At 41.2% G+C, this 18,450-nt stretch overlaps 1 protein-coding gene across 1 annotated transcript in view; it reads left to right on the top strand.

Annotated features, from left to right (window-relative positions):
* Nucleotides 1-18,450, top strand: part of lrpprc (leucine-rich pentatricopeptide repeat containing) — a 61,891-nt gene that overhangs the window by 20,140 nt on the left and 23,301 nt on the right. The window contains exons 23-25 of the mRNA XM_059359177.1: nt 3,615-3,819; nt 10,071-10,195; nt 12,414-12,520. Of these exons, the coding sequence (XP_059215160.1) occupies nt 3,615-3,819; nt 10,071-10,195; nt 12,414-12,520 (437 nt within the window). The remainder of the gene's footprint in view (nt 1-3,614; nt 3,820-10,070; nt 10,196-12,413; nt 12,521-18,450) is intronic.

Genomic DNA, 18,450 nt, shown 5'->3' with positions numbered 1-18,450 from the left:
GTGCAAAGAGTTAAACTTAAAGAATCTGGTCATTACTTTTTAGTGAACAGCTAGGTGCAAAGAAAATATATAAAATCAAGTACTCTTCACTGACTAATATATACAAGTTTTGTTCCCTAAGTGTAGTTTGAAATTTAAACTTTAAATATATTCCTGCTGATACAAAAGAATATTAGAACCCTTTTTTGTAAGTCCCCGACCAGAATGAGTTCATCCTGTAAAATATCGATCCTGCGACCCAGTGAACCTGTCATACGTATCAACATGGGCTTCAGGAGGCTGAACGACCCCTTTACCTCCTCCCACCTTCGCGTCTCTCCCTCCATTTTTTTAAATACACCTCTCCTCTATGACAGAGTGTCTCTTTGACCTGCCCTTGCCCCTCTGCCTCCGTTGGTTCATCCTCCCACTTTGGTAAACACAACTTGTTCTGGCTTTTGGTGGTCCTGGACTCATCTTCATGTGCGTGTGCGTGTGACACTAGCATTCAAGCCATGCAACATTACATGAACCACTGGGCTGTGTGATGTTTGTTTACCTGGCTTGTCTGCCTCTCCATCTCTTGATGTGTGTGTGGTCTGGCTCGCTTTGCTGGCCAGGATGCTCGGCTGAGCTGATGGATATGCATACTGGCTAAACGGACGGATAAAGGGAGAGATGGAGGGGGAACTACGGGAGGGGGGGATTGGACTTAGGATGGAGGGATGTTAGCTAGTGTAGCTCCATTTGGGCAGATCAACTCCAAGCCATTGGTCTCAGTGATTAGCGGGTCTGTCAGGCGGTGATGGAGTGAGGTATGGATAGAAGGAGGGAGGAAGGGAGACGACATGGAGAGAGTCAGAGAGAAAGAATAAGTTGCATATAAATAGTACAGAATTGACAGCAGGTCAGATCATTATAGTGCAGTTGTTTAATGTTGATACCACAATCTGTGATCAGACTCCTCTGCAACCTTTTGTTCAGAAACGTTCCTGTTTTTTTTCGTACTAGTGCAGTTCCCCATTCAAAACGTGCCTGTTCTGAATAGCCATTTGTTTGGCCTTCGGTATTGCAGCTTGCACTTTCCCGAGAACTGCTTCATATACTGCGCCTCCTCAGCAATTCACCTGCCATGACATAGTTACAGTGCTAGTTACAGTATATGCATCATTTGCTAAAATCTAGCTATTAGGGGCCAGGCTATTTCTGGGAACAATCTCTGCTGCTGTCATAAATCATCAAACTATAACTCTGACAGCTTTACCAGAGGATTGTGAGTGAGAAGACAAATTTTCCTAGATTTGTATGTATAAATTATTTCTGTAGAGTGGAATTTGCGGCCTGGAGTGCAGTTTTCAAATTTATTTTTGGACAATTTTTTCTCTCCCTCTACACTCTGGCGATGATGTCACACACTGTGACAAGAACATTCCGTGCAATAGACACCCATTATAATCTCAGAATTTCTCCAAAAATGATCATGGTCATTGAACAGGGATTGATAAAAAACCATATGACCTATCGAAACGCAAATTAATACACCAATACACAAGACTTGTGTCTACTGTTTAAAGTTTAAATGGAGTCTCTAGGTGAAATTATGCCGGAGAAGTAGACGTTTAAAAATCTCCAATTATTGTTCTTTTTCGCTAATTTTTTTGTCGCCCGTCCCATTCATTTCAATGCAAAATTTTGGGCAGTTTTTCGCGACTTACGTCACGAAAAACTCTTATTCTGTAGAGAAAAGTAATAGCACACCGATCCCGATCAAACCGCACGTTTTGATATATAATTTGTCCTGCAACTCTTCAAGTTGCCCCAAGGCCCTAATAAACCATACTTCTGGATCAGGCATTCAAACTATTCCATAAAGGGCCATGTGGCTGCAGGTTTTCCTTCCAACCAAGCAGAAGCACAGCAGGCACGAGTCATTTAATCAACTGATGTCAGTGTTCAAACAGCTGATCGGTCAAATTAGCCAAAAATCTGCAGCCACATGGCCCTTTATGGACTAGTTTGGACATGCCAGTCTGAGAAAATCAGTATTAATCACTGGCTTCAGTTATTTGATTTCCAAATCTTTCAGCAGGATAATGCAACTCGCATTATTTTATTCTATTTTCCAGTTTTGTTGTAGAATATACATTTTAAGAGCAACATAGTTGGTCACTCCTGTGCATGCAATGTGGATGAAAGTGTGATACATCAACACACTAGTGACAGAAAACCCAGTAACTTCAATTCTTCCTCACTCTTGTCAAACCCTTATCCAGCAAACCAAACTCACCCCTCTGACAAGCCTCATCCCCCTCTCTCATTGTCCTCCCTTTAACACCCCCCCTCTCCTCTTTTCCCTCCTTTCTCTATTTTCCCCTGTCCCATTAAATATGTGACAGCTTCTGGTTCCCATCCCCATAACAACTGGCACAGAGAGGTGGAGAGATGGAGAGACAGACTGAAATTAGGATGCCAAAGCACTCACCAGTGGCCCTGTCCCTCAGCCCGTGTGCGTGTGTGTGCGTGTGTGGGCGCGCGTGTGTGTGTGTGTGTGTGTGTGTGTGTGTGTGTGTGTGTGTGTGTGTGTGTGTGTGTGTGTGTGTGTGTGTGTGTGTGTGTGTGTGTGTGTGTGTGAGAATATGTGTTCCCAGTAGAGAGTGACACTCCTGTTTGAGGGGTTTTGTTATATTACCAGTTATGTAGGTGTTAGTGTCATTAGACCCACATTTGTTCACTTTATCTGCTTTTTGCATTTGATACAATCTTTCACCAACGTAAGGAGATTTTTGTTGAGTGAATTTTAAGCAATGAACTGCCCTGCAGTTGGACTGGCTTGAAAAGCATTATTCAAATATATTCAGTTTCTCTGCATCTCTCCATCTCCTCCCCTCCTCTTGGTCATGCTGTATAGATTAGTATCTGTGGTGGAGAGCGGCTGTATCGCTGTCAGCCCATTAGCAGCTGTCTAAATAGAGAGTAAACGCATCTTAATTACCTTACCCTGATACACCACATATACACACATGCTCCCTTTTCACCATTTAGCCCCTAGTGTTGGCCAGATGGGCGCGTGGCCCGGTAAAAAGCCCTCCATTACCGGCTGGACTTGACCAAACTGATCCACCCCTCAGCCCGCTTACCGAGGTCTCACTGGGGCCACGGCGGGCCCTTGTCGCCACATACCTATAATTTAGCCCCCCAAGTGCTTTCCACATGGCCACGGCAAAAAGCCGGCCTCCATTGTAGGGGTCCGGTAATTGTAGTCTCGTTTAGAAAACCGCAAGTAGCAATTAGCGCAGAGTTGGCATTATACGGGGTTGGATTTGCATCCCTGCTGGGCACAAAATGCTGTTTTAATATGGGTTTGTTTTCCCCACATGGAATTAGCTAAAGGGGCCTTTTATCATATTCACACACCCTACTCTTCCCCCAGCTCTGCCCACCTCTCGCTTTCTCTATGCTTATCTCACTGCATAATCTCTCTTTCTCCTCGTCTTTTGTACTTTTCATTCTTTTTTACCTTTTAATTGTTTACACCATCACTTCATCTTTTGATTGGGAGTCTCACCGAACCCTTACATGTTGAGTGTTGACACTTCTTCACATTTTCTGTCTTTATCTCTTTCCCTCCATCACAGAGGCGGTGGACATGCTGAAGGAGATGAAAGAGAAGCAGGTGGCGCTGACTGCCATAGACATCAAATTGCTCTTTTACATGTTTACCGACTTGGCCGAAACCGACCTTGACAACGTCCGCCGCCTGCAGGATACCATCTTCACCCTCGGACTGGCCGAGCCAACCAACAATCTCTGCTCACCCCTGGTTACCAGCTACCTCGACAGGTAGATCAAACTCTGACTGTATTACAAATGACAAAAACACAAATTCATGCAATCACACACTAGGGCTGGGGGATATGGCCAAAATGTTCTATCCTTAATTTAGGTAATTTGACTTCTTAGTAACAATATATATCATGATGCGGCATGTTTTCTTGTAATTCAATAAATGAATAGTTTAAATGCAAAAACCACAAGGGAAAGCCTATTTTTAATACCCTATACTCTATATACTCCATTTGAAAACAGCACCTATGGTTCACTCCAGCTAATTTATCTTTATTTCTATGGTTGGGTATAATTTGTGCAAAACAATGTACATATTATGCTTGTCGTGCTTAAAGTGAGACTAAAATATCTTAAAAATGACTAAAAAGAGCAAACTGAATTTTAAAACAAATCCCAAATTAAATAGATACACATAAAGAAAATCTCTTCAAACAAACAAACTAAAGCTTGGCCTGTGTCTGCCTTGGAATTTTTCTTTCTTTTATATTAACGTATGTAACGTAACAAGTGAAATCAAAACTGTGACATTTTTGACATTTTATATTATGTGAGGACATATTTGTCGGCCAGCACTATTACACACTGAGACAAACACACTTTTCCAACGGAGACACAGATTTAAAACATTAATTTACTGCGTTTTATTTCCGTGGCTGAAGTTCTCCACTAACCAGCCAACCAGCTCACTTTTGTTTTCAGATGTGTGTCTTCATCTGCCAAATCCAGTTGCCAGGTGTGTGTATGTATGTGTGTCTCAATGAGTCACTCATCCCTCCCTATGATCATAGCTGAGGTTACATTCTGGGTCAGCGATTCAGACAGAGAGAGGATGTGGAAATTGCTCATTTATGTGTGTGTGTGTGTGTGTGTGCATGCGCAGTGTTAGAGCCAGGGTTTGTTTGTTAGAGGATTCGCCAGCTGCAACCTCTCCCATGAGCCCCCACCCCTGATCTCCTGAAACACCCACTGCTCTACTCCAAGGTGTAAGTGCGTGTGTGGGAAGAGATGGCCATTGATGCTTCTGCCCATAATGCAACTATGCAAATGAACGATACCAAACACTGGCTGTGGGGTCACTGGTATTACCCCACCCCTCAACTCTATTCAATACGTGTGTGTTATTGAGTGTATGTATGTGCGTGTTGTATTTGTCGGAGCAGCTTTTAAGTAGATCAACTCATTAGCATGTTAATTATGTACAGAGCACTAATTGCTGGATTTACCACAGCCACACAGTGTGCCGTTAGGGGCCCGCTGCCACACACACACACACACACACACACTGCACATGCTTTCATACACACTGTTTACCTCTAGTGTACATGCTGCGGTAGAGGTAGACCTCTTGCACATGAAGCTTGTGCACACATACACACACACACACACACATGCTCAGACGCTCCCCTGTGGCTGTTTGTTTTGCTGTAAGTCTGGTCTCTGGCAGCAACAGAGTTTCCAGGTTCACTCGTTAATCACTGCCTCTGTGAGATTAGCAGGCTAATTTACTCCTGGGTCATCAACAGCAGCCAAAAACACAAACACACGCACACACACACCAGCTTACCGCAGCCCTGTTCACAAATCAAGTGCCAGTTGTACTTCCTCCAAATGATACTGCAGTGAACACACACTAATGAACACAAGTGAACAAGCTAACTGCTGGTATTTTAGCTGGCTGGTTGTCAAAGCTTGGAAATAGTCAACAAATTAAAGGACCCTGATGTGCAGATAAAATTAGTTTATGGTTCACTTGAGCATAGAGTACACAGGGTTTGTACAAAGGTCTTGAGAGCTTTCAAAATACTTCATTTCAATAGTTATTTTAAAAATCTGTTAAATGTATCTATTTATTTTAGTTTATCTACACAACCACTCATGAAAACCACAAATCTTTTTAGTATCTGAAATGAAACGATTTCAGATGCAGAGCGGATCCTAACCCTGAATGAGAAAGTACAACAACTAAAAGAGTTTTCATTAAACGCCAAACCTTTCTTGTGTAACTATTCTTACGTGGTTATTTTTTTTCTTAATTTGATCCTTTTGATCCTGTTTCCACTGTTATATGCAAACAATTTAAAACTTCTATTTGATAGATTTCTCGTGTTCACTCAATATTCCTAGCTCAGTAAGCCCTTTGTTAGCCCCTTACCGGAAAATAGCAAGCCTTAAATAAACATGATCCAAACATTCAATCAAATTAAAATGAACAGCTTGTAAAATAAATGTCAGGATACATTGATTGCTGTTGGTATAAATTCATTCTGAAAAACTTCTGCACTAAAGGCTTTAAGATTCTGGGAGTTTTTGGTTTAGGTACCTTGAAAATGCTTAAAGCGATACAAATCCTGACTATGTGGTTGTTTGGTGAGTGTAGCTTCTTTTCGTCTTTGTAGTTTTCTCATTTGTGCAAATTCCTCCCTGCAGAAGTGAGATAAGTGGCGTATCTGTATTCTGAAACATTGTTTTCAGGCACTGATTAGCCCTGGAAATGGTAAGATGAATGACTGCAAGTTAATAAATAAATCTTTCTTCCAGCTTTCCTTTCATTGGCATCACTGACACAGACAAGCTGTGACACTCTTAGTTTCATGATGAAACCCCTTCGTGTTAAAAGGCTTTAGGCAACTACTTTATTATATAAATGTGTCTCTTGTAAAGATGCATGAAAAGTGTGAAATGTTTAGGAATGTAAAGTAGATTTAACATGCAGTTCCAGCAGCGGTTCAGCCAAGCCTCAGGGCAGGTTTGAGCACCACAACACTTGACTTCTGCGCTCCAGTTGAATCTATCGCCTCGCTCTCTTCTCCTCTTTTTATCTTTTATCTACTTCCGTTCGTCTCCACCTCTTCATTCCGTCAGTCAGGGGACAAACAGACAGTGGGGAGGAGGAGGGACGGAGGGAAGCGATAAAAGAGGACAAAGCAGGCATCACTCCCGCCTGCACCCGTCTCATCGCTGCGTCAGCGCTAATGACTTAATGAACACTTCTCCGGCAGATTAGCCCTTGACAGCCCATCATATGCGCCGCCCTGTTAGCCTTCATGCCCGTCCGCTCAGTGTTGTGTGTGCTAACCTGCTACTATGCTAGCCCAGATTGCCACATCCTGTTGGAAGTGATTAGCGAAGGAAATGCTAATGAGTCCTACAGAATGAGGAGCTGGCATGTATGATGTATGATAAGACAGACAAACGGTGGCGATAGAGTGGGAGGAGTTGGCAGGGGGGTTGGAGAGCTGATGGGAAATGAGTGGTTTGGAGGAACATCTCCTTCACTTCCACTCTTTTTCATGTTAAAAGGAAAAAGGAAAGCGCTGATCAAATATGAATCAAGGTTATGTTACTACGTTGCCTATTTCTTGCCTCAAATGTTTTCAGATACACATTTTTAGTGTAGTTTTTAGCTGAGAAGGTTTGTGGCCAGGGCACCATGTTGTTCCTTCTTCAAAATCGACCAAGTACCACTCTAACTTGCATCTGTCTCTTGTTTAGTTGTTCTGGTTGGTTTGTATGTTTAGTCAGAGCCTCTTTGGTCTGCACCCGTTGATAACATCGCCGGCAAGAAACACAGCTGCAAAAAATGTTGCTGTGTCTTTGCTGTACGTGTTACACGTGTGCCATATCAACACTATAAGATAATACGTCAAATTTTGTGTTTTGAGCTAGTTAACTGCACCTAAGTTGCCAAAAATATCAATAGTTGCAGCCCTGAGACCTTTAGGGACACACACTCATACTATTTTTGAGTAACTACATCATTAGAGCATTCACCTTAAACATATACACTGTATTAGAAGTGGAATGTAGCCCTAGGTCGTTAAATGGGATCATAATTTACAAAATGATTATGCTGTATTGGATAAGACTTAAAACTTGAAATCGTTTGAGACCAAAAACTCATTCGGAAAATGTTTACTTAGGTGTTAAATCAAGTGAAAAGTTGAGTCATTTTCTCATAGACTTGTATACAATGACTTTTTTTTTTAAACCTGCTAAGTCGTCCCCTGCTGACCACTATAAAAAAGTACAGGTTATTGACTTCACTGCACTTTTCAGACCCAGAGGCTTTGTCCACTTCTTTTATCCAGTCAGTGCGTAAACAGCAGTAAGTGCCATTCTTCATCACATATAACAGCGGGCTAGTAGTGTCATGATCGCAGTCTCATTTGCGTTTCGAGACACAGACACCTCGTCCTCCCCCACGCAAGGACAGTGGCTTGATAACAGGCCTGCCGATCTCCTCCGAACAAAAGAGGGGGACGGAGAGAGGGAGAAAAATAGGGGGGTGAGATGAGGCAAAATGAGCTTCCTTGTCTAATCCTTCAGGTTTCCACTGAGCAAAGCGCTCAGTTTTTTTCACGGCTTAATTGGCTGGAAAGTGGCTGACATGCAAAGTTGAGGACATTAACAGGGCTGTGTGCAGCAGTAAATGGCAACGCAAAGTGACAGTTAAATTGTACCTAGGGGAAATTATCCATCTTTCGACATCCTTAGTTCTTTTTTGGGGTGGATCGGTGGGCGGAGAGAGGGGGAGAGGGGAGGAAGGCAGAGGGGGTGTAATTGCAACGCCAGGCCTTTTTTTTTTTTTGCCACAAGTGATGGGATGTTTTTTTAAGATGTCTCATTAGGATGGAGGGATTATAAGTAGGTGTGGAGGAGCGTGATGGAGGAGAAAATGAGGTGGACAGATAGACGGCATAATTTGGGGAAGGAGTTTTGAAACATCCACCAACATGACTTGGCTACAACATGTAGTGTAAAGACCCACACGCACAACACTACAACAGTTAAGATAATTGTGCATATAAGCCACGTAACGTTCATCACAAATAGCTCTCTGCACTTTTTTTTCTCGTCCTTGTCTCATTTTTGGGGAAAATTGCGTACCCAGGACTGCCCTCCCCTCCCTCGGTCTCATTCTGTCACCACACTCTTTCTCTCATTTTCAAAAATCTCTTAGTCTCTCTTCTGTGTTGTTCAATCAGACTGTTGTGCGGTTGAACAGCCTCTTGACTGGCGCTGCTGAATAATGTTGTCCCTCTTCATTTCAATTAGCGGACCTCTTTACCTTCCAACCCTAATCACTCCATTCCTCCTCCATCCATCGCTCTTTTCTGCCGCTGCCTCACAGTAGCCGAACTCGAGGTCATACCATTTCCTGTGTTTTTTCCGGGTTGTTGGTCTTTTTGGGCATATTTCTCTTATCCACTTGTCTAATTGATTAGAGGAGAAAACACTTCAGAAATTATACCTGTTCGCTCCCAATCTCTGTCTCTCTCACGCTCTGTCCATCTGTCTGTTTCTCATTCACTTACTCTGCCCCCTACCTCCCCCATAGGTGCCCTATCCGCTTTGACCTCTGTGTGATTGACATGGTAATTACCCAATCAACAGATTGATGGCAGCGCTGTCACAATAGAGGGGATTGAAGTGGTCTCTCTCCCTCCCCCTTCTCTCAGCTTCTCGTTCTCTTGCTTCCCTTTGCCGTCTCTGTATCTCTACTTTTCTCGTTATCACTCCATCAGGCGCACTCATCCTCCCTCGACGCGCTCTTTTGTTTGCTCGTCCACTCTGGAGGGATGGGCCAAGCGAGGGAGGATAGGAGGATAGATTGAGCAAGAAAAGGGTTGACATGAGATGTAGGGAACGAGCTGGTGGTGGGGGATCGCTAATGTTGCCATATTTCAGCTAAATTGCTCAGCTGGGGGGCGAGGTCATCGGGTGGCAAGTGAGGGCTGACAGCATGGAATCAAAAGGAGGATGGTGTGGAGAAGAAGGAAGGAAGGATGAGAGAGAAAAGAGGGACGGTTAAAGAGGGTTGGGGAGGACAAAGGATGAGAAAGCAAAGGAAGTCTGAAGGTGCAAGAGGAGCTAACAGAGAGGGTAAAGATCAGTCGAGTCCTTTTGTCTGTTACATTGCTTCCCCTCTAAAAGCCTGTCCAGAGAGACATTAGCCCTGTGCCGACAGGTGTGCGAGAGTGTGCCTGATTGTGTGAGAATGATGTATTGGGGCCAAAAGGCTTCATCACCTGCAGTTGTGCTGTCATAAATTCAAAGGCCTGTATTGTTGCAGAGGGTCATAGTGCTTGAATAGGAGGTCAAAGGGTTAGCACCCCATGATACACTCTCTATTCTCTACTGGCACAATCCTGTACATGACTGATTGGACCAACCTGACATCTAACTTGCTTTCTGATCTCTTTCTCTCTCTGTATGTGTGTGTGTGTGTGGTCACGTGCCTGCAGAGAGGACCTGTCCGGAGCTCTGGATGCAGTAAAGGAGTGTCACAAGCTCTACAACGTACTGCCACGCGTCCATGACATCCTCGTTGGACTGGTGAAGAAAGGAGATACGGAACTGCTGGCAGAAGGTTGCACATTTGTACAATCATCTTAATGTGATCCATCAATCTTGTGCTAAAAAAAGTAGAGAATCAAAATTACATTTAGTGACTATTTTGATCATTAACTTAAGTAGTTTACCACACACAACAATTGAAAATGTCAAACATTTGTGGGTTTGCTGTTTTTCTCAGATCCAAGTACAAATTGAGCAAACTAAGCATTTTGATTTCTGGAAACATGTCATGGGTACTTTTTTCTGTTTTGTTATTTTATAGACTAAACCCTAATTAATTAATCCTAAAAATATGTGATACATTAAAAAGATGAATAGGTCTAGGATTCTGTTATTCTATGCTAAGGGGGGAAAAACCCAATATCCGAATCCCAAACTTGAAAACTGAATACCTATCCAATTAACAAATATCCCCAAAATATATCAAATGAATATATGTGCAAGCCCTACAGATAAAATGAGTTGTGTTAACCAAGGTCATTTCACTGAACCATAAGTATTTTTGGATGCATTTTTGCGTTTTATTAAAAAGTTTACAGCAGAGAGATGACAGAAGTTACAGGACAAACCACCTTTCGCCAAGAACTCTTAAGAACTTTGGATGATGACAAGAAGTTAAATACTTATCATGTCAGAATGGCCTCATTAAAGTTTAGAAAAACCGCACACACCATTACTGCTACTTGCAGACATATTCTAATATTTTTCAAACTTCTCCTGGTTGACTTTAACCTATTATTCATTTCCGTGTGTGTGGGACAAAGCTCATCCAAAGTACCCGCACAGTGTTTGCATTTAACGCACACGTAACAAGCGGCAACAATTCCAAGAGTGTGTAAGAGCACCAGAGAGGGAGAAAGGTTCAGATCGGGGTCGAGCTGAAGCACGTCGGATGATCACGTTTTGAACGGTCTTTGCTGTATGTCGACAGCAGCGCTGTGAAAAGGTCAAGTTCAATGTGCGTTGGGGGCAAGTGGCTCTGGAGTGCGTAAAGGTTGAAACCGTGCAGTGGAGCACCTCTCCACCTCCTTCCCTCCCCTTTCACCCACTCTTTCATCCACCTTTCTATCCCATCCTCGTCTCTGACCCTCCCGAAGGGTGACAGATCCTCAGAGTCGGGCGCTGCACCCTCAAAAACAAAATGACTTTTACAACAGCTGAACAGAGGCCAGCATGTAGCCCAGCTAACCACAGCTGGATCTTGAAATAACAAATGATTCTGTCTCCCACTCCCTAACAATACAACTGAGAACTCATGGCATAAAACCTTGAGTCACACTCGACACTGACTGCGCTGTGAGTGCACGTTGAGTGCCCCAGCCTGCTGCACCATGACTCACTCCTAAGGACCCGTGCTGTTTCAGTGCATGGAAAATCTAAAAAATTGTCTGAAATAAAAGCAGAAATGTGCCAGAACCATCAAAACATGGTTTTGCAGACTTCCAACAGACTGGCCTTCAATGGGCCAAAACTCATAACACATGTCAAAAGATCTTGACTCACATGTCTGACCTTGGTTTTGACTTCAAGCATCAATGGAAATAATAAAATGTAGGTGCTTTGTGAGGTTCTGGCTACTTTGAAACAAGAAGAGGTCATCATACAATACATGCTTTTAACCTGAAGGTCTAGGTCTACAGAAGCTGGGATGTGGAAGTAGAAAAGTGAATTAGTGCTATTAATGGCCATTGTGATTCAGTCTTTCACCAAAGCCTAAATTAAGATGTACATGCAAAACACATTACTTGAATTTAGTCCAACTGATCTGAAACTACATTACATTAAATTTAGATCATGAATTAATTATTTGATTAAAGTTCTTTCGGTTGACTTCAGATGACAGCCAGTAAAAGGAGAGGGATTATGCATTCTTCCTCTGCTTTGCTGAATATGCAGGTCCATTTGGATAACTGAAAGTTTGTAGTATGTGTGTGTGGGGTACCTGTCCTGAAGCTGCTGGACAGAGATATGATGTAGCGCTGAGCTGAGCGCTTTAGCAAGTTTACCATGAGGGCTTAAGCTTTCATTCTGGGACCTGTGTGTGTGTGTGTGTGTGTGTTTGTTTCAGAGCAGACTTGATATGGCTGCTTTGTGCCTGGGACATTGTGCCAAATAATGGAATCAGAAGGAAAAGATGAAGAGTGCGGTGTGTTTGTTCACCTTGCAGCAATTTCTATTCACGACCTTTCTCTGCTCTGTTTCCCTGTCTTTCTGTCTGTCTTTGTCTCCAGCCATGGACTTTCTGGGTCAGGAGCGAGGAGAGATGATCCTGTTGTATCAGCTGTTCTTCGCATTTCTGCAGGCAGGCCGCTTCTCCGAGGCTCGTAAGATCATTGAGGTAAGCACAAAGACACTATGCAGGCCAGGTTGGGTTTTCAATGGTTTTCTGATATTGCTTCTTCCTGGAACTAATCTATCCTATTTTTCAAAAAGTAACTAAAATGAAATAGCTCTTTTATTAACCCTCTGAAACTCACAACGCACTGGATGGTTTGAAAGGCATTTTCTTTTTTTTAAAGGGCCAAATTACACCATTTGTGATAGCCAAAAACTTTAATAACTGAAATTATCATCAGATTTTTACATATCTGATGCTCCTTGAATGAATAATGTGTGATGAAGGTTACCGACAGAAGAAAAAAACATAAGAATCTAAGCTTAAAACAATTGAAAAAGACAGATTTTCTAAGATTCTAAATGGGATACCTTTGGATTTACAAGTTTTTTGTGCAAATTAAGCAATTTGAAGACGGCATGGGTATTTTTCTTTTGTTTTAGGTTATTTTATAGAATAAACTCTAATCAGTCATAAAAATATGTGATACACCAAAAGATAAATAGGGCTATATGGCTTCATTTTAAGGATTCTGTTATTCTGTATTTGTGATGAAGGCTACTGACAGAAAAAAAACTGTGATTTTCTCTTTTTTTTTTAAATCAAGATTTATTTTAGATGTCTCATTTAATATTTTGCTTAAAATAAATCATTTAGACTAACCAGATCCTATAAAAACATTAAATTCTGCACTCCTCAGTGCAACTGGGAAGCCATGAATGACTCAGTTACAGCCAACAATCATGTCACAAAAATTAAACAAAACTTCCAACTGAACTGCAGCCGTTTACACAGAGCAGAGAGGACAAAAGAGGTTGTATAAATGTAAATAATTCAATATGTTTAGCATGTGGATTATTTTTTCCCAATATTGGTCACTTTTGGGAACTTGGAAAATTGTTATTTATATAGATTCAATTTTATTCATTTTTTTGTAGAAACAAAACAAAATTATCAGATTTTCTTGTCTGCATCAGTTAAAAGCCAATATAAAGAGGGGGGAAACTGAAAAAGAATAGTTGAATGAAAATCAGGTTTACATCTGCACGACCGTCATGAGCCACAGAGGACATGCATGATGTAAAAGCCATATACTTATTGTTTTTGTAGCTCATCTGACCTGAATATTGTCTGAATATTTATATCTTTGTCATCTTAAGTCCTTCTATAAGCCCCATAGATTAGTGTGAGAAAAAGAGAGAGAGGCAGAGCAGGCAGATAAGAAGCGATTTTCGCGTGGATAAAACAGGACGAGTGGTCGGGGACTGGCTAGCGAGACAGAGAGATTGATGAATAAACGAAAACAGGGATGAGATTGACATCAGAGGAAAGAGAACGAGGCCATTATGTTGTCTGATCAGGATGAGAACAAAACTGAAGGGGGAAAAATGCCTTAACAGACTCTGCTCTCTCTCTTGTGTTGTGCTGTACGCTCAAAGCGGGATTTGTCTCTCTTGAGGATTTCCAAACCCTCTTAAATATTATCGACATGTTGTTATTGTGGCTCTGATTCCCCTTCTGCTAGATTGTATTGTTGTTATCCTACTTATAACAGAGAGCCAGCTACATGCCAGTAAATGTACGATTGATGCTGCTTGTAAATGTACCACACATGTACATGTTGTCCTTGATAATAGAAGATGTAGGTTAGAGCTGTGTCAACCGTTGAGTTTGAGTTTGTCATGGAAACACCGTATGAAGTTGAAGCTGCAGATCTTTAAAATCATAGAGTTTGGAGCACATACAGACCCGTGTTTTTACTGCAACAACATCTTTTACAACATCGACATTTTTCAAGCTATGAACTTGAACCTAGAAACTCATTCCATAATAAATTCAAGTCAACTCTATTTTATTCATATAGCACGCTGCATGCAGATAGGCAGCCCAGAGTGCTTACCATAGCAAGAAATGGAAACACAGACAAACAAAATCCTGCCAGACTAAAAATTAAAACAATAAAATTATAACTAATATGTAAAAAAAGAGAAATCAATAAGTAAAAGTAAATGGAGTGATGTGGCAATTAAGAGGGAAAAAATACCAAATTAAGTACTAAGGCTTTAACAGAACTATTTATTGTTTTGTTTTTTTAATTAAAGTGCAATGATTATATCATTACTTTAAATTATAACACAGATTAAATAGATGTGTCTTTAATTTCCCCTTAAAATACAGAGAGAACTTGCCTTTCTAATATCCAGACTTAAATGTGATGGATCCCTTTTAAACCTGTGAGAATTAGTGGCTGTAGCTTATGATCGTTTTCATCTAGATTAATATATTTAAAAAATTAAACTAATTGTCTGGTGTCTACAGTTTCAGAATGTCACAGAATTACATTTGCGACATTCTGCGTCTACGGCATTTTTTTGTCACTTTGGTGCAGCAGAACAAGCTGTGAAGAAGGCATTGACATATTATAACTGGGATACAGTTGTTTTAGAGAGTGTATTAGCAATCAGTTGCCTACTTACACATCTAGCAGAGGCTTCAGTTTGGACAAGTTGATGGTCTGATATTCACCTTTTTGTTCTTTTCTTTTTAGCTCCTGGCAGAAATCTGTCTTACTAAATGCGCCACCTTGTTCAACAGCTAGTCGCTAACTTTGCCTTTTCTGCTGTTTGGTGTTGAGCTCTGATCTATTATCAGAGCATTTTTTTGATGAGAGCAGTGAAGTTGTGGACAGGAAAACTCAAAACAATGAGCGGAAAAAAGTCACAATTCTTTCTGTTGAACGGAGGAGTACAGAAGTCAGGTGATGATTCTCTCTATGAGCAACTCCTTTCACGTTAAACATCTTATGCCTTGTTGATATAATAATATTGATTAATGCAGCATTTGAGCACAAGCAGCTGAGTGGTCATGACTGAGTGTAAGTCCAGAGTTGTCAGTTTAGTGGTTTGCCCTCTTTTGAAGTACAATACGAAAAAAGCCCCCAAAAAAATCTCACCTGCGCTGATGTTTACAACTCTGAACAGAAAGTTCCCTCCTGAACTTTCACTTATTATACTTAAACATGACGACAGATACCCCACTGAGGATTTATAATACAATAGCATCATATCTATCACTCCACTATGCATACACACACACTCAAACGCACCAATACTTTTTCCCCCTCTGAGAGCGTCAAGTGGCGGTCCAGAGTGGTGTCTCTCTTTGGGCTGTGTTTGGTATAATTGGCAGCTGATTAATCACAGCTAATTAAATGTAATGATAGAGAAAGGTGGCCAATTTTGTGCTAAATGGTCAAGGTTAGGTAGAGGATTGTCAGGTGGCCGGGCCTATTATTGCGGCATGCGCATGTCTGTGATGGTCAAGGTTAGGTAGTATTGCTAAAGAGCGGTGAGCCATTATGTGTTTTTGTGTTAGGGAGAGGGTTGTGTGCGCGTGTGTGCGTGCGTGCATGTGTGTGTGTGTGTGCGTGTGTGTGTGTGTGTACTAAGTGGCCAGGTGATTAGTGGAATTAGAACATTAGGAATTGAGATGGAGAGGGTTTGTTAAGTGGAGGTGAGACGAGGTCGGCTCTATCTGTTTCTTTTTGTGTACATGAACATAAGCATGAGAAAAGAAGCATCTAAAGACCACACAGGACTCTTAAAGAGACAGAGAATGTAAAACACACACACACACACACACACACAGCAGAGTGTATGTGAGGATTGACATGATGATCTGACCTGATGACATTTTTCTATTATCTCTTTCTGAAAGTGAGAGTGTCTGTGCTGTTTTTTTTTGTTTGTTTGTTTCTACTTTGTATTCTTCTGATCCAGCCGTGCGTGTGTGAGTTATGTGCCTTCTTATTTCTGAGGATTTTGTTTTCTGCCCAGATTAGGGAGATTTGTCCTGACGGATTCGAAAATCCCAAACATATTTGTGTGTGTGTGTGTGCGAGTAGATGTGCAGAAGGCTGCTTTGAGCCCGCAAGACTTTACCAAGTAAAGGGAATCGGATGCAAAAAAAAGGGAAAAAAAAGATGGAGCACTTGCACTGGGCCTTAGTCTCTAAGAAGATTAGGCAGACTGAGAGAGAGAGAGAGTGAGTGCAACACATTTTAATTTGTCCCTTTGGCTGGATGGGTAAGAACATAATGCCTTCGCCTGGGCTGGATGGAGGGATGGAGAGGCAGGGGGAAAAGAGCGAGCAGGAGCAGGAGATTTGGAGGAAGAGGGAGGGATTGAGAGACGAGGGGATTGAAAGAGGAGGGATGGTCAGAGAAAGGGATGAAGCCAGTCTTTTCTTGACTCTCCCCACCCTCTCACAGTATGATGGGCTCCCATCAAAGAGGCCAGCGGGGATTGAGCGCTGTTGATCCCCGTTCAGATTAACTTCCTGGCAGATCGCTCCGTCTCTCTTTTTTTTTTCAGATTAACAGGAAGAGAGGGAGGGCGAGATTTCTCAATCCTAGTCTTATTCAGATTGTATCAAAGCCCCAGGAGACTGATGAAATCCTGATCACTGTTCTTCCATGATGATAATCATCTAGTCACTCCACATATCAGGCTAAATCTCAGCTACACGAGCCTGCAGATCAATCTAAGTCAGCCCTTATTTGACAGCGCACAACTCTGTTTATCTGCATATCACTGGTTGTAGTACAAAAGTACTTTAAATCTTTTTACAGCCGCTACTTTTTAAATTATTTTGTTATATTTTGCATTTATAACCTGTAATTTTGCATCTAAAGAAGAAGACTGAGAAGTCTCTTAGGTTTTGTCTCCTACTTTAGCACTCAGGGAAAGAACGCATTGTCTCCACTCAAACCTTTTAATGGCAAAGTAACTAACATATAAATAAATTTGGGAAATAAAATACCTCATTAATCCCATCATGCACATAGTCCTGATTGGTTTATTTAAAATGGCTCATTTCCCAGTCGCCAAGGTATTTTTTCTTTCCCTTGTCAGATTTCATAACACTCAGTTGTACATGGAGGACAGAAGCTGTCAAAATCAAAGATAAATAAATATCTTCAATTGGTAGTTCATTAAATGTTCCAAAATAATATATTAAAAAACAAAGCATAAATGAATTGATAAAATGTTACATAAATTGATATTTATTTTTAAATGCCTTTAATATTTCCACTTTTTAAAACATATTTTTCCATTTGTTTATTATATGTATTGATTTTTAAATGTTTCTATTTATTAGGGCTGAGCACTGGCCCCTACAGCAATAGCTGCAATTGCCCCGAGCACTATTGTTATACTGTGGATTTTTTTCTTCCGGACACAATTTTGTCCACAAATTATATATCAAAACGTGCGGTTTGATCGGGATCGGTGTGCTATTACTTTTCTCTACGGAATACAAACCCTAAATTTTGCATTGAAGTGAATGGGAAGGCCGAAAAAAATTAGCGAAAAATAACAATAATTGAAGAATTTCAAACATCTACTTCTCCGGCATAATTTCACCTAGAGACTCTATTTAAACTTTAAACAGTAGACACAAGTCTTGTGTATTGGTGTATTAATCCATGTTTCGATAGGTCATAGTTTTTTTTCAATCCCTGTTCAATGACCATGATCATTTTTGGAGAAATCCTGAGATTATAATGGGTGTGTATTGCATGGAATGTTCCTGTCACAGTGTGTGACATCATCGCCAGAGTGTAGAGGGAGAGAAAACATTGTCAAAAAATACATTTGAAAACTGTGCTCCAGGGCGCAAATTCCACTCTACAGAAATAATTTATGCATAGAAACGTAGGAAAATTTGTCTTGTCACTCACAATCCTCTGGTAAAGCTGTCAGAGTTATAGTTTGGGCATAGGACGCACAGATGCGCCACCAACATCCAACAGCCTCATTGGCTCCCATATTAAAAACGCAAGAAGATTTCTGTAGAAAAGTTTAACAGTTTTTCAGATCACTCTTACAAAGCTGTTTCTTCACAAAAAACACATGTAGATGTTCAGGAAG

Source organism: Centropristis striata, chromosome 20, assembly GCF_030273125.1.
Source record: "Centropristis striata isolate RG_2023a ecotype Rhode Island chromosome 20, C.striata_1.0, whole genome shotgun sequence".
NCBI lineage: Eukaryota > Metazoa > Chordata > Actinopteri > Perciformes > Serranidae > Centropristis > Centropristis striata.
This window is presented reverse-complemented; position numbering and strand designations above follow the sequence as displayed.